General features: G+C 40.4%; 1 protein-coding gene across 1 annotated transcript in view; it reads left to right on the top strand.

Annotated features, from left to right (window-relative positions):
- The window catches only part of LOC138953858 (estrogen receptor-like), a 171,882-nt gene extending 166,003 nt beyond the window's left edge, over nucleotides 1-5,879 (top strand). Inside the window, exons 10-11 of the mRNA XM_070325818.1 lie at nucleotides 1,505-1,585; nucleotides 5,774-5,879. Of these exons, the coding sequence (XP_070181919.1) occupies nucleotides 1,505-1,551 (47 nt within the window). The 3' untranslated portion in view covers nucleotides 1,552-1,585; nucleotides 5,774-5,879. The remainder of the gene's footprint in view (nucleotides 1-1,504; nucleotides 1,586-5,773) is intronic.
- The last annotated feature ends 7,913 nt before the right edge of the window (nucleotides 5,880-13,792 follow it).

The raw sequence follows: 13,792 nt of genomic DNA, 5'->3' as shown, positions 1-13,792 counted from the left end.
TATGTACGATTTTTTGTTCTCACTAAAACAAAATAGGTAATGTTGAACTTCGGCATTGTAAATTCATATCCCGCAATCCACTGCCAATTTAAGCCTCGAACTTTGCACAACCTGCTCAGTCTTGTAATCATAACAAGTCATATTTAGATATCTTTGAAGTTACGGAATGAGCTGTACAGATGCCTTCCATTTACGTGGGCTTTAGAAGAAAAACGTCGTCGTGCAACCATTTTAGATGGGAGGCAACTCTGTTGATATTACGTATGCATTTTCGTCGATCAAAATGACCAAATTAATGTATTATGCTTAAGTCTGGAGCTCAACCCCTCAATTAATTTCATCACGATAAATATCTTTGGTTTGATTAAAGGGACTTGTATCAAAAAGAAGTCAATAAAGCCGCTGGATTGTGAGCTCTGACTTCTATTACAACGCGAAAACATTACCCTGTCTTCTTTGTCTTTTACTTCAGCATTTGGTCGAATAGTTTTACTCATGTATTCGCTATCCAATCGACGAATTCCGAAAATAACTGTCGGCTCAGTATGGATTATGGAAGAGTTGCTTTCCCTTGCTTTTCCACAGAAACACCGAGGCAAAAAACTATATACACGTGATGCTTGCTTCAGTATTTCTATGGAAACAAGAGTAAATAACTCTCCCACAACCCATTGAAAGATAATCGAGTTATTTCCGAACATCATCTATCTCGTGTTTGTATATTTGTTTCCCGCTTTCCTCCACTATCTTGTTAAATTGTTGCATGTGCTATTAATATTCCCTCACTATTTTTGACGCGCTCTAAAATACACGATGACAGATTTACTGCAATTGATTATCCAAAGGTCCCAAGTACCCTTACCCTATCTTTACTTTAGGAGGTTTCCTGTTGGTTTGAACATGATTTTATTCAGATAACATACTTGGCAATTAATACAATAGAAAACTTTGGGACCACACAATAAGCTTTGTTTATAATTATTAGGTGTGGTCATGTATTTACATCTACATAGAAAACGTCTTGTACGGGTACTGTAATTAATACAATAGAAAACTTTGGGACCACACAATAAGCTTTGTTTATAATTATTAGGTGTGGTCATGTATTTACATCTACATAGAAAACGTCTTGTACGGGTACTGTAAAGGTCAAAATAATGCCACTACCTTTAACAAAAAATCAGATCAAAATAAAGAATGTAACTAATAATCTAAACCAAAGAGGAAAAAAGAGGATGATAATGGGACTTTACACTCCAACATCAATGAACGGAAAGAAAATGCTGGGTTGGGGGGGGGGGGGGGGGGTGTGTTAAAAGCGGTTCACATAGATCTTCAGTACGTTTCAACGGCTGCTGCTATATTTTGTATTTTATGAATGCGCTCTTTGTGTTGAGTTTGTTACTTCTGCAGACAATCTTTCACCATGTATTATCTGGGATTGTATACATCATGTTGGTCGGAAAAACACAGTTCCTAACAGAACTGTTATTGTTCTTTGCAGGTGATGTCATCGCATCTCGACCAACACGACGACTCGTTGGGACGTGAAGCTCGGCCCCTCTCTCTGTCATCGGCAAGTCAGGTAGGAACCACCATTTCTGACGCACGCACATTTTACCCCCAAGGTAGGAACCAATCATGACATGATTTTGTCTCAAGGCAAATTTTTCTGAAGAATTGGAGTGTCATTTCTATTTCACAAATATTGGTCCAGTCATGTAGGGATTTGGTTTATTTGACAAAATGTAAGATAACGCTAAAGAATTGTTCAATAAACAGTAGGGACCAGAAGTTGATAAAACCTTTAATACTGAATTTGTTTTTTTACCTGTTGGCCCGAACACTGCTGGAACTATATTTTTGCTGCACATTACAAATGACTTTTCTGGTCGATGGTAGGAGTGGCTGTTTGATTTCTTAGTGTTTCTCAAACAACAATACTGCATAAACTGCCTTTTCTTAAATTGTGGCTCATAACCGTCCAACATTATCAGGTAAAGGCAGGGTTTTTTCCGATAGAGAGTACGCCAGAAGGATCTCTCAAGAGTTATAAACTCTTCGCACATAGCGAATACCTTAATTGTGCAGTGAATATCCACGAAACAACGTAGGCTAAATGTATCCAGGTTTCCCAATTGCTTCGTTTCCGGCCGATTTATGTGGAGCACGTGATGCGCACAAAAAAATATTGGCGGTCTAGAAGTGTCGTCTGCGCAATGATCGCGGCGGCTTTCTTGACCGCCAAGGACGACCACGCACGTAAGTTGTGAGACGTCATTCGTTAGACCTCAATAGGGACGTGAGCAAGAAGAGAAAGTAATAGTTATGCAGAATCAATCTCCCGGCGTCTAAAACAACAACAACAATCGACTTTTATCTTTTTCGTGTGCAGTATTTAAATAGTGTTTCACAAATTCACTTATTCCAAGAAGCTCGCGGCGCTTTCACTAAATTGCAGTGTTTGTGTTTGCTAGACGTATGCATCCCTGGTGCATAAAAGTTAGGTCGGTTCCATTCCTTCAAGGCCAACAAATATAGGGTTGGTAGGTCGTTATTACATTTTTGGTTTAGGATCGGGAAGAAATTAGGGTCGGTCAGGGAACACTGGTGTTTATTTATTGATGGCTGTTCCTAGGTATTGGCGATGTGAAAAAGTGGATTGTCCAGTTCTAAATCATTGCATAAAGCGAGTTTCGTTAATACACTGGCGCTGCTCGGTAATGAATAACAATTCTTTGTAGGGAAAAAGGCTGATTTCAACCGTACATTTCTAAAAGAAAATGGGAAGTCAGGTTTGTGAATTGATGTATATATAAAACATATTAAAACAAGTCGCGTAAGGCGAAATTACTACATTTAGTCAAGCTGTGGAACTCACAGAATGAAACTGAACGTAGTCCGCCGCTAGTGCAAAAGGCAGTGAAAGTGACGAGCCTGTTTGGCGCGGTAGCGGTTTGCGCTGTGCTTCATAGCACGCTTTACTGTACCTCTCTTCGTTTTAACTTTCTGAGCGTGTTTTTAATCCAAACATATCATATCTATATGTTTTTAGAATCAGGAACCGACAAGGAATAAGATGAAATTGTTTTTAAATCGATTTCGGAAATTTTATTATGATCATAATGTTTATATTTTTAATTTTCAGAGCTTGTTTTTAATCCAAATATAACATATTTATATGTTTTTGGAATCAGAAAATGATAAAGAATAAGATGAACGTAAATTTGGATCGTTTTATAAAAAATTTTTTTTTTACAATTTTCAGATTTTTAATGACCAAAGTCATTAATTAATTTTTAAGCCACCAAGCTGAAATGCAATACTGAAGTCCGGCCTTCGTCGAAGATTGCTTGGCCAAAATTTCAATCAATTTGATTGAAAAATGAGGGTGTGACAGTGCCGCCTCAACTTTTACAAAAAGCCGGATATGACGTCATCAAAGACATTTATCGAAAAAATGAAAAAAACGTCCGGGGATATCATTCCCAGGAACTCTCATGTAAAATTTCATAAAGATTGGTCCAGTAGTTTAGTCTGAATCGCTCTACACACACAGACAGACATACACCACACCCTCGTCTCGATTCCCCCCTCTACGTTAAAACATTTAGTCAAAACTTGACTGAATGTAAAAAGCATCCTGTGACAAGTATAAGAAATTTGACATACTTTGACCAAGGAAGCAACTAATGCTAGGTTTTCTTTTTTTATTTGTTTGATATTGGATTTTGTTTAATGCAACAAGTGCAAAGCTGAAAATATAACTTTACCATTTTTTCAACCCTTTCCGTAAAATGAAAGCGATGTGTACTACTATCTTTGCTCGCTTTTTGGTGAACGGTCTTCAAAAATCATTGAATCGGAAAGACTAGTCCAGGTGGTTTAAAATGTAATGTTGTGGGGAGTTAAGCCTGATGAAAATTGAAATGTTCTAAATGTAGGTGTCCCTGGATAACGTGTAGTTGGGAAGTTAAGAGTAGAAATAATTAGTATTTAGTGTAGGAGGAGGGTTGGGGGTGGGTAGGGAGGGGGTGGGTATGGTTTACTTTGAGCAGGTCGGTTTCAGTTTTTTTTAATAAACAATTCTAGAGAATTGTGTATCTTATATTTGAGTCTTTCGTGTTTTAGACATTGATGCATTTAATAGTTTTAACGAGTTGCCTTTTGTTTTATCATTCTGGTGTTTATCTAGATGTGCTGTGTATCTTATAAGAAGTTCTTAAAAGTTTGAAGTTATTTTAGCACATAGGTTTTTTTTATGGTCTTAACAGTGAAACATGTATTACGTTATCATTAAGATTCATGCTTTGTTAGCACTAAGCAGTTGTTTTAATCAGTCTGGTTTTTTCTTGTTTTCATCTTATGAACATTCTAAATGTTAGACTAACTTATTGTCTTGTACAGAATAACAACTGTGTGAATGGTGCTATACTGAATGAAAGAGTGTGACATGAAGTTCTTGTACATCATTGTAAAGAGTGTGAATGACGTTTTAGTTTAGATGTCAAGCGCTTAGAGCAAGCCTTTTTAACGAAAGTTTTTGATTTAGCGCTATATAAATGTTCTTATTATTATTATTATTATTATTATTATAATTTAGATGTAAAGAAAAGGCTAGTTGGCTCACGAAGTGTAGCCTATGCGATGCTAACTTTTGTCTGTCTGTGCGTGCGTGCGTATGTATGTATGTATGTATGTATGTCTGTGGTAGAAACTTTAACATTTGAAGACGTCATATTACATTGACGTCACATTATGACGTACGAGGGTTAGACGTCACGCGATGGAATTACTGAAAGTCTCGGTGATTGTTATTTTGAGCGGGCCGAGACTATTTGGCAGTCGTGTCCAAAGTTAGGCTACATGCAGACAGACAGATCTAGATCTAGTGTCTCGCTTTCTTGCACAGTTTCACATATGCTCTTTCTGTGTCTGTGTGTGTGTGTGTCTGTGTCTGTGTCTGTCTGTGTCTGTGTCTGTGTGTGTGTGTGTGTGTGTGTGTGTGTGTGTGTGTGTGTGTGTGACGGAGTGATTGAGTTTGTGTTACTGTTTGTCGATTTCTTACGTGAGCCTTGAAGGCTTCGCCTCTTGTTTTTCTAATGTGTTAATTCGTCTTAAAATGAAAGAAAAACAAGAAATAGGCAAGCTTTACACGTAAAATAACTTTTCAAGTGGATTATGCAGAATGATGTTTGATTTGGACCTTTAACTATTCTCAATCCAATTTTTAAGTTGAGTATATATTCTGAAATAAAGTTCCCCAATGATAAATGTAAAAAGCAACACACAAAAAACGTCCTTAAGTTGGCAGAACAATTTCTTCTAGAAACTTAATAAATAATAAAACAATGTTTAAGAGTGACTGATACTGATTACATGTAGTCATATTTGATTGTGAGGTTATCTTTATTCGTGTCACACTTGTTGGGCAAGCAGGTTTAAAACATCCTGACCTATTTTAGATCCTCTTTGATTTACACTATGAATAAAGTTATTGCGAATGCCATTACAGCCTAATGAGAAAGATGCACATAATTAGATTTAAAGCCATTTTTTCAACCCTTTTCGTGAAATGAAAGCATCTTTGCTCGCCTGTTGGCTATCATTAATTTATTTGTTTCACAGTTGTTGGGCCAGCAGTACGAGCAGCAAAAAAAAATAAAAACTGGCCCTCCAGAGCCTATCTCCAATGTTATAGATTAATGAAACCGGGGTTCCCCTTACAGGCGTGCTGTTTCATATTTTAAAATAACTTTACTTACTTTTTCAGGCGATGCCTACCTGGTGTGGTTGCCTCCCCTCCGCTGTGCTGGGTTGTCCATCTCTCCTCGTGTTCGGCTCGATGGTGTTTGTGCAATAAAGGGTTTTGAAATCAATTTGTGAGTGTTGCGTGTGTGTTGAATGGATAGTCCCGAGGGCAAGAACGACATTATTATTCTCACAAACCTTGGAACTGGGGGCACGATTCATTGATCTCCGAGTCGAGATAGGTTTTTAATTTCGCTGCTGGTATAATTATGGGAGGACACTCTTGATCATTCGATTTTACTTTTTCATAATCATTATTGCATTTGCATTAAAAACGGTGTCACAGCCCTCAGAATTGGTATTGTTGATAGGTCAGTATACATATCTAAACACACTATAGAAGCCTCGATTGGTTTGTGAGAATAATAAAGTCGTTCTTGTCGTCGGGACCATCGATTACTTTTTGTTGTTGATACAATCGTCCTTTTCGGTGAACCATCCACATTTAAAGAGAGGCATTTTGTACTAAGAATTACACAGTATAAAATTAATACATCACGTAAACCTCCATTAAATACATCGTGAATGTCCGTCATCGGCAAGGGAGAAACTAACAACATTTTATTATTATTGTATTGAAAGGAGATTCCTACCTAATCAAATTCGGTGGGTTGTTTTACAACTGTTTCAGGCACGAAATTAAGCATTTTACCCCATGCACACGGTAAAATCCTCGTAGACGAACAAGCTAACAACCACACACACCGACGAACAAGCTAACAACCACACACACAGACGAACAATCAAACACACAGACGAACAAGCTAACAACCACACACACAGACGAACAAGCTAACAACCACACACACAAACGAACAAGCTAACAACCACACACACAGACGAACAAGCTAACAACCACACACAAAGAGGAACAAACACGTGTCCCTGTTCGGTCAATGACGTAGCAAATCTTCATAATTGGTTTCATAATTATATTTTGCAATTATTCTCAAAGAGAAGTGGCGGGACAGCGGAACATTGTCAGGTGAAAATAATGAACTCATAAGCCCGCACACATTTTTAACGTAAGTAAAACCATACCCTACGGTCTGCCGTATCACTAATACCAAAGCTACTCTCATTATTGGCTACCACTAGTTGAACGGACGCCTAACACCAGCTTTGATTAAAACGAAAAAAACGCTGAATTGGAGATTGAACAATTACTCTGGTGAGCATCGCCTTAGAGCAGACGCATTAGTGTGAAATAATGTTGAAGTTCCGAGTAATGTTGTTGTGTGTTGCATTGGATGTCCATAGTTGTTTTGTCTGCACTCACACACCTGCCAACCACATACCCTCACACGCACGAAGAAGCCGAACGCCAAAGCAGAGAAACAAACACAAAGGCATACACCCACATTCTCTCTCCAACATCCGTGCACACACACACACACACGCGCGCGCGCAAATCTACCAAGACTGAGAAGCAAACGCAGTAGCAAGCAAGCAAGCGCACACACACACACACACACACACACACACACACTAAGAGAGACTAGGAAAACAAAAGACCAAGGATCTTGCGTGTTTCATTGCTTGTTTCTTTTTTCTGCATAGTGTTACGAATTTATACTACAGTTTTTAGTTTCCATGAAATAAACAGGCACACAAACAAAACAAACAAAGTAATGTAGTTGTAACAAAACATTGCACAGAATAAATCACGTCAGCATCAAAAGCTAGGTACTTTAAATTGCATGTTCACATAAGAGAAAGAGTGTCACGGGCTCACTAGCATATGCGTGTACAGGAACGATCGAAAAAAGGAGATGATACAAACATAATGGAAGAAACTTATAAAGAAGAGCCCCTTCTCGGCCCAGATTCTAAACTACCAAACTAACTAAAAATAAAGAAAAAAGGGGTACTTTCCATTTCAGCATGAAGTCATGGACGAGCTGCCAATTTTCCATGTAGATGATGATGAGACGTCTTCCGATGTGACACCTGTACTTGGACGGCCGCGCTGACATCCTCTTGGTCTACCAGAGTGCTGCTGACTGTCTCGAGCCTGCTAAATCAACTCTAAGAACATCAATCTGAAGACAGAAGAAAACAAGAATTAGTGCATGTTCATGTTGAAATAAACATCCAGGCTCCTTCTCGGCCCAGGTTCTAAACTACCAAACTAACTAAAAATAAAGTAAAAAAGGGGTACTTTCCATTTCAGGATGAAGTCATGGACGAGCTGCCAATTTTCCATGTAGATGATGATGAGACGTCTTCCGATGTGACACCTGTACTTGGACGGCCGCGCTGACATCCTCTTGGTCTACCAGAGTGCTGCTGACTGTCTCGAGGCTGCTAAATCAACTCTAAGAACATCAATCTGAAGACAGAAGAAAACAAGAATTAGTGCATGTTCACGTTGAAATAAACATCCAGGCTCCTTCTCGGCCCAGGTTCTAAACTACCAAACTAACTAAAAATAAAGTAAACAAGAAGAGCAAACGCTCGATCGAGTCACTTTCGCAGTTCTGAATATTATATGAGGTATCAGATGGACAGGAAGAAATTGCTATTCACAACACAATGAGTCACGTTCACATAAAATTTGAGCCCGGTCACTTTTATAGTTTCCGAGAAAAGCCCAACGTTAAATTGTGTGTTGCCGAACAGAAAAGGCTAGTTATCTCCCTTGTTTTTCTGATAACGTTCGTAAAAGGCTACAGATGTAAATACTTTGATGTAAAGAATAATCCTACAAAGTTTCAATCACATCCGATGAACTTTGTCAAAGATATAAAATGTCTAATTTTTCCTTTGACGCTGACCTGTGACCTTGAAAAAGGTCAAAGGTCAACGAAACCATCGTTAAAGTGTAGAGGTCATTGGAGGTCACGACTAAACAAAATATGAGCCCGATCGCTTTGATAGTTTCCGAGAAAAGTCCAACGTTAAGGTGGTGTCTACGGACGGCCGGCCGGACAGACTAACACTGACCGATTACATAGAGTCACTTTTTCTCAAGTGACTCAAAAAGGGGTACTTTCCATTTCAGGATGAAGTCATGGACGAGCTGCCAATTTTCCATGTAGATGATGATGAGACGTCTTCCGATGTGACACCTGTGCTTGGACGGCCGCGCTGACATCCTCTTGGTCTACCAGAGTGCTGCTGACTGTCTCGAGCCTGCTAAATCAACTCTAAGAACATCAATCTGAAGACAGAAGAAAACAAGAATTAGTGCATGTTCACGTTGAAATAAACATCCAGGCTCCTTCTCGGCCCAGGTTCTAAACTACCAAACTAACTAAAACTAACTAAAAATAAAGTAAAAAAGGGGAACTTTCCATTTCAGGATGAAGTCCTGGACGAGCTGCCAATTTTCCATGAAGATGATGATGAGACGTCTTCCGATGTGACACCTGTACTTGGACGGCCGCGCTCACATCCTCTTGGTCTACCAGAGTGTTTCCCAATGTTCCAGGCAGATGATGATGAGATGTCTCACGATGTGACACCAGTACTTTGACGGCCGCTCTCACATCCTCTTGGTCTACCAGAGTGCTGCTGACTCTCTCGAGCCTGCCAAATCAAACTCTAAGAAGTTAGAACATCAATCTGAACACAGAAAAAAACAAGAATAAGGGCATGTTCATGTTGAAATAAACATCCAGGCCCATTCTCGGACCAGGTTCTAAACTACCAAACTAACTAACAATAAAGAAAAAAGGGGTACTTTCCATTTCAGGATGAAGTCATGGACGAGCTGCCAATTTTCCATGTAGATGATGATGAGACGTCTTCCGATGTGACACCTGTACTTGGACGGCCGCGCTGACATCCTCTTGGTCTACCAGAGTGCTGCTGACTGTCTCGAGCCTGCTAAATCAACTCTAAGAACATCAATCTGAAGACAGAAGAAAACAAGAATTAGTGATGTTCACGTTGAAATAAACATCCAGGCTTCTTCTCGGCCCAGGTTCTAAACTACCAAACTAACTAAAAATAAAGAAAAAAGGGGTACTTTCCATTTCAGGATGAAGTCATGGACGAGCTGCCAATTTTCCATGTAGATGATGATGAGACGTCTTCCGATGTGACACCAGTACTTGGACGGCCGCGCTGACATCCTCTTGGTCTACCAGAGTGCTGCTGACTGTCTCGAGCCTGCTAAATCAACTCTAAGAACATCAATCTGAAGACAGAAGAAAACAAGAATTAGTGCATGTTCACGTTGAAATAAACATCCAGGCTCCTTCTCGGCCCAGGTTCTAAACTACCAAACTAACTAAAAATAAAGTAAAAAAGGGGTACATGGACAAGCTGCCAATTTTCCATGTAGAAGATGATGAGACGTCTTCCGATGTGACACCTGTACTTGGACGGCCGCGCTGACATCCTCTTGGTCTACCAGAGTGCTGCTGACTGTCTCGAGCCTGCTAAATCAACTCTAAGAACATCAATCTGAAGACAGAAGAAAACAAGAATTAGTGCATGTTCACGTTGAAATAAACATCCAGGCTCCTTCTCGGCCCAGGTTCTAAACTACCAAACTAACTAAAACTAACTAAAAATAAAGTAAAAAAGGGGAACTTTCCATTTCAGGATGAAGTCCTGGACGAGCTGCCAATTTTCCATGTAGATGATGATGAGACGTCTTCCGATGTGACACCTGTACTTGGACGGCCGCGCTCACATCCTCTTGGTCTACCAGAGTGTTTCCCAATGTTCCAGGCAGATGATGATGAGATGTCTCACGATGTGACACCAGTACTTTGACGGCCGCTCTCACATCCTCTTGGTCTACCAGAGTGCTGCTGACTCTCTCGAGCCTGCCAAATCAAACTCTAAGAAGTTAGAACATCAATCTGAACACAGAAAAAAACAAGAATAAGGGCAAGTTCATGTTGAATCAAACATCCAGGCCCATTCTCGGACCCGGTTCTAAACTACCAAACTAACTAAAAATAAAGAAAAAAGGGGTACTTTCCATTTCAGGATGAAGTCATGGACGAGCTGCCAATTTTCCATGTAGATGATGATGAGACGTCTTCCGATGTGACACCTGTACTTGGACGGCCGCGCTGACATCCTCTTGGTCTACCAGAGTGCTGCTGACTGTCTCGAGCCTGCTAAATCAACTCTAAGAACATCAATCTGAAGACAGAAGAAAACAAGAATTAGTGCATGTTCACGTTGAAATAAACATCCAGGCTCCTTCTCGGCCCAGGTTCTAAACTACCAAACTAACTAAAAATAAAGTAAACAAGAAGAGCAAACGCTCGATCGAGTCACTTTCGCAGTTCTGAATATTATATGAGGCATCAGATGGACAGGAAGAAATTGCTATTCACAACACAATACAGATGTAAATAATTTGATGTAAAGAATAATCCTATAAAGTTTGAATCAAATCCGATGAATAGTTTCAGAGATATGATATTTCAATTTTTTTCCTTCAAGACATACCTGTGACCTTGAAAAAGGTCAAAGGTCACCAAAGCAGACGTCAAAGTGTAGAGGTCACTGGGAGTCACGTTCACATAAAATTTGAGCCCGGTCACTTTTATAGTTTCCGAGAAAAGCCCAACGTTAAGTTGTGTGTTGCCGAACAGAAAAGGCTAGTTATCTCCCTTGTTTTTCTGAAAACGTTCGTAAAAGGCTACAGATGTAAATACTTTGATGTAAAGAATAATCCTACAAAGTTTCAATCACATCCGATGAACTTTGTCAAAGATATAAAATGTCTAATTTTTCCTTTGACGCTGACCTGTGACCTTGAAAAAGGTCAAAGGTCAACGAAACCATCGTTAAAGTGTAGAGGTCATTGGAGGTCACGACTAAACAAAATATGAGCCGGATCGCTTTGATAGTTTCCGAGAAAAGTCCAACGTTAAGGTGGTGTCTACGGACGGCCGGCCGGACGGCCGGCCGGACAGCTGGCCGGCCGGACAGACTAACACTGACCGATTACATAGAGTCACTTTTTCTCAAGTGACTCAAAAAGGGGTACTTTCCATTTCAGCATGAAGTCATGGACGAGCTGCCAATTTTCCATGTAGATGATGATGAGACGTCTTCCGATGTGACACCTGTACTTGGACGGCCGCGCTGACATCCTCTTGGTCTACCAGAGTGCTGCTGACTGTCTCGAGCCTGCTAAATCAACTCTAAGAACATCAATCTGAAGACAGAAGAAAACAAGAATTAGTACATGTTCACGTTGAAATAAACATCCAGGCTCCTTCTCGGCCCAGATTCTAAACTACCAAACTAACTAAAAATAAAGTAAAAAAGGGGTACTTTCCATTTCAGGATGAAGTCATGGACGAGCTGCCAATTTTCCATGTAGATGATGATGAGACGTCTTCCGATGTGACACCTGTACTTGGACGGCCGCGCTCACATCCTCTTGGTCTACCAGAGTGTTTCCCAATGTTCCAGGCAGATGATGATGAGATGTCTCACGATGTGACACCAGTACTTGGACGGCCGCTCTCACATCCTCTTGGTCTACCAGAGTGCTGCCGACTCTCTCGAGCCTGCCAAATCAAACTCTAAGAAGTTAGAACATCAATCTGAACACAGAAAAAAACAAGAATAAGGGCATGTTCATGTTGAAATAAACATCCAGGCCCATTCTCGGACCAGGTTCTAAACTACCAAACTAACTAAAAATAAAGAAAAAAGGGGTACTTTCCATTTAGAATGAAGTCCTGTACGAGCTGCCAATGTTCCATGCAGATGATGATGAGACGTCTTCCGGGCTGACACCAGTACTTGGACGGCCGCGCTCACATCCTCTTGGTCTACCAGAGTGCTGCTGACTGTCTCGAGCCTGCTAAATCAACTCTAAGAACATCAATCTGAAGACAGAAGAAAACAAGAATTAGTGCATGTTCACGTTGAAATAAACATCCAGGCTCCTTCTCGGCCCAGGTTCTAAACTACCAAACTAACTAAAAATAAAGTAAAAAAGGGGTACTTCCATTTCAGCATGAAGTCATGGACGAGCTGCCAATTTTCCATGTAGATGATGATGAGACGTCTTCCGATGTGACACCTGTACTTGGACGGCCGCGCTGACATCCTCTTGGTCTACCAGAGTGCTGCTGACAGTCTCGAGCCTGCTAAATCAACTCTAAGAACATCAATCTGAAGACAGAAGAAAACAAGAATTAGTGCATGTTCACGTAGAAATAAACAACCAGGCCCCTTCTCGGACCAGGTTCTAAACTACCAAACTAACGAAAAAAAAGTAAAAAAGGGGTACTTTCCATTTCAGCATGAAGTCATGGACGAGCTGCCAATTTTCCATGTAGATGATGATGAGACGTCTTCCGATGTGACACCTGTACCTGGACGGCCGCTCTCACATCCTCTTGGTCTACCAGAGTGCTGCTGACTGTCTCGAGCCTGCTAAATCAACTCTAAGAACATCAATCTGAAGACAGAAGAAAACAAGAATTAGTGCATGTTCACGTTGAAATAAACATCCAGGCTCCTTCTCGACCCAGGTTCTAAACTACCAAAATAACTAAAAATAAAGTAAAAAAAGAGGTACTTTCCATTTCCGGATGAAGTCATGGACGAGCTGCCAATTTTCCATATAGATGATGATGAGACGTCTTCCGATGTGACACCTGTACTTGGACGGCCGCGCTCACATCCTCTTGGTCTACCAGAGTGCTGCTGACTGTCTCGAGCCTGCTAAATCAACTCTAAGAACATCAATCTGAAGACAGAAGAAAACAAGAATTAGTGCATGTTCACGTTGAAATAAACATCCAGGCTCCTTCTCGGCCCAGGTTCTAAACTACCAAACTAACTAAAAATAAAGTAAAAAAGGGGTACTTTCCATTTCAGGATGAAGTCCTGGACGAGCTGCCAATTTTCCATGTAGATGATGATGAGACGTCTTCCGATGTGACACCTGTACTTGGACGGCCGCGCTCACATCCTCTTGGTCTACCAGAGTGTTTCCCAATGTTCCAGGCAGATGATGATGAGATGTCTCACGATGTGACACCAG

This window comes from Littorina saxatilis, linkage group LG17 (assembly GCF_037325665.1).
Source record: "Littorina saxatilis isolate snail1 linkage group LG17, US_GU_Lsax_2.0, whole genome shotgun sequence".
Lineage (NCBI taxonomy): Eukaryota > Metazoa > Mollusca > Gastropoda > Littorinimorpha > Littorinidae > Littorina > Littorina saxatilis.
The sequence above is the reverse complement of the archived record's forward strand: the minus strand, read 5'-3'. Positions and strand labels throughout refer to the sequence as shown.